This window comes from Carex rostrata, chromosome 6 (assembly GCF_964058835.1).
Source record: "Carex rostrata chromosome 6, lpCarRost1.2, whole genome shotgun sequence".
In the NCBI taxonomy this organism is placed as follows: domain Eukaryota; kingdom Viridiplantae; phylum Streptophyta; class Magnoliopsida; order Poales; family Cyperaceae; genus Carex; species Carex rostrata.
In genome coordinates, this window is record NC_135923.1 from 8,773,424 (window position 1) to 8,776,399 (window position 2,976).

The 2,976-nt window shown below is 35.0% G+C and overlaps 1 protein-coding gene across 1 annotated transcript; it reads right to left on the minus strand.

The window, feature by feature from the left end:
• Positions 1–288: 288 nt before the first annotated feature.
• On the minus strand, positions 289–2,265 carry LOC144555543 (peroxidase 4-like). The gene is made up of 4 exons (XM_078303922.1): positions 1,996–2,265; positions 1,526–1,723; positions 1,148–1,313; positions 289–832 (listed from the first exon to the last, which is right to left on the minus strand). The coding sequence occupies exons 1-4, from the start codon at positions 2,248–2,250 to the stop codon at positions 441–443; spliced, it is 1,011 nt and encodes a 336-aa protein (XP_078160048.1). The 5' UTR covers positions 2,251–2,265; the 3' UTR covers positions 289–440.
• Between the last annotated feature and the right edge of the window lie 711 nt (positions 2,266–2,976).

Sequence of the window (2,976 nt, forward strand, 5' to 3'; positions counted from 1 at the left end):
ATAAATTTATAACGATTTTGTATAAGTATATTTTTATAAAAAAATTTTATCAAGAAACTATATAAATAATAGTATATTTTAAAAATCTTTCGAACAGGGGCATGCAAGTGCTCCCTCTGACTCGTGACATATATTGCCCCTGAAAATGATTGAAATTTTTTAATCTCTCTGCTCTTAGTAGGTAACCTCTCTTTCTTGCTGTTTCTTTTCTTTGCCGCACAAAAAGTATTTCAGCCCAATCTCGCTGAAGTATGAATATTAAAAGGTGAAGAAGAACATTCCACTAAATACAGCGAAATAACTACACACTGTTTTTATTACACAGGCTCTAAAAATTGTAATACCAATACATACTAGCTTTGTTCCTTCTTATTTTACCAACCAGGGAACTATTAAAACGAATACAATCTCCATACACAGTAAAAATGCTAATACGCAAGTTAATTGATCACTCTGCAATTCTTTCTGATCTCTCCTTGCGAACCAGTGAGGGGGCTGATATCTCCCATTTTAATCATTGCTGCCGCAAAATCTGAGCTGAACGTGTTGGCATTGTTACTATATTTCGTGACAAGTGAATCGGTTGACCCGTTGTTATACAACTCCTGGTCTGAGTGTAGAAGGCCTTCGAAATTTTGAAGATTTTTGAAGTAGTTGTTGTCGAAACTGGTGGGTGTTTGAAAGTCGAGAGGTGATAAATTGTCGTCCCCGGAACCTGAGGTGCTCGGGCAGTTTGATTGTAATTGACTGGCGTAGGAACTGTAAATGTTGGTGTCGCTGTAAATACGTGAACGGAAGCTGGTGCACCTTGCTTGACCTACTGTATGTGCTCCTGTTGGAAGGAATAAATTAATCTTGTCATGAACGTAGAATTTATTAAGGCAATTCAATGGAAGTATAGTATTTGCCTATTTGGTAATTTCCCAGAGAATCAGTCAAAGAGAGAAAGAAGAAAAGCACTGTACAGCTGATTATTCTCGATACATTTACCATGTTGTCTACATCACAAAATATCTGTAATCTTTTGATTTTCACGGTCAATAGCAATGAAACATGAAAAATCTCATCTGAACACAAGAAAATTGGTATGATGCTTTATCAGAAGGAATTTGTAGTTATCTTTTTGAGTAAGATTTTTTTCAAGTACCTGAGAGTGCAACCATTTCATTTGCAGAGAGGCCTTGATTACTGAAGCTTGAGATGAGATTTTGAAGGCTTGAGGAGGAGCCTGGAATGTTATTATTTGCCCCAGAAGAACTTGCCGTTGTTGAGTCACGCCTCCCCAGTTTCACATCCCAGCTAGGTCCCCCGAGCTGTGTATTGCACCGAGTAAATTAATTGAAAAAACTAGATCAAATAGCACTTATCGGATCATTAACATTGTACTCTAATCCGAATGTATAATGATCTCATAAAATGTGATTCTATATTCAATGAAATCTAATATTATATAATATTAATTAATTATATGTGGACCAAAAATTGATCATTTTTTTGTAGTTTGTATTAGTTAGCAGCTACTTACAATTGACACAGAATTCATTGCTGCTAGTGACACTATGTCGGCACACGACACAATTCCCGAACAAGCATTCTCGACTGCAGTCTTTATATCATCAACAACTTGGTACACCTTTGTTGTCAGTGAGTCCTTGTTCGGCCCTGCGGTTTTTTCACCAGTAAATGTTGACGTGTCATCCAACAGTATTGATCCGTCACACCCCTGCACACAACATTAAAAAAAAAAACAAAAATTCAAATTGAGAAAATCACACTCCAAAATCAGGGTGTGTGTTGTGTGTGTGTGGGGGGTGTGTGTTCATATATATATATTGGTTATGGAGTCTATATAACTTATGATTGATTTTCTACATTGTTATTTGCTTGTAATTTTGTTGTATGGAGTATGGACCCATTAGAAATTTGAAATTGCATAGTATTGCAGTTTTACTGATAAGAACAAGCTACTTTTAATTAGAACATTTGCTGCCATACATTTACGAAGCAATCGTGGTAGAAGAGACGAATGAGGGTGGCTCCAACACGTGCATCTTGCGATATAGCAGATTGTAAGACTGATTGTACCGTCGATGAGAGATTAGGACATGTGTTTGAGTAATAAGTAGTGGAGAGTTGTGCATTGGAGCTTGCCCCCAGACAAAGGAGAATAGCAATAAGAGCAAAAAGAACCATGATTTGGTTATTTGAATGCGCGTTTATTTTTGGTTGGTCTTGAATGATGAGGTGCATATACGGTCGATGGAAGTTTATATAGACATGGGATCCTATATTTTATATTTTCTTTTTCTAGAAGTTAGTAAAAATGACAAGTTAGGTTGTTTAAATTTCAATTTCACCAGCGTAGAGATGGCTGGAAATGCCACTTTGTCAACATAGGTTACTTTCCTTTATAATTTAATAATTTATTAATTGGTTAGATTGAGAAAGCACCCCTTATCAGTGCAAGTTGCATTGAAGTCAGCTGTTGATACCACGAACAATTCTTGCATATTACTCTGTCTTAACTCTTAACTCGGAAGAAAGGTAAAGAAATTTCACTAGGCAGCCCCGCCAAGCATCATAAAGAAATTTCAAATATTGAGTTATAGACATATTACTAGATAGAGATAGAAATTTCAAATATTGAGTTATAGACATATTATAGAGATAAAGAAATTTCAAATATTGAGTTATAGACATATTATAGAGATAAAGAAATTTCAAATATTGAGTTATAGACATATTACTAGATAGAGATAAAGAAATTTCAAATATTGAGTTATAGACAAATTACTAGATAGATTGAACGATTCAAGCTGGAAATAAATCTGCTGTTATTCCTTTGGAATAACAGGTACGGAATAACAGTACCTGTTATTCCGATTAAAAATTTACTTCGTTAAGATTCACACATGAAAAAACTTTGAACAGTTAGGATCGAAATAACAGGTCCCTGTTAAGATTTATTTCAATTCA

Excerpts from the sequence above, each read along its gene's own strand:
- LOC144555543 (XM_078303922.1), bottom strand. The coding sequence starts at position 2,250 with ATGCACCTCATCATTCAAGACCAACCAAAAATAAACGCGCATTCAAAT. Across the intron at positions 1,314-1,525 it reads CAATGAATTCTGTGTCAATT|CTCGGGGGACCTAGCTGGGA; the intron begins GTAAGTAGCTGC and ends TGCAATACACAG. Across the intron at positions 833-1,147 it reads TGAAATGGTTGCACTCTCAG|GAGCACATACAGTAGGTCAA; the intron begins GTACTTGAAAAA and ends TCCTTCCAACAG.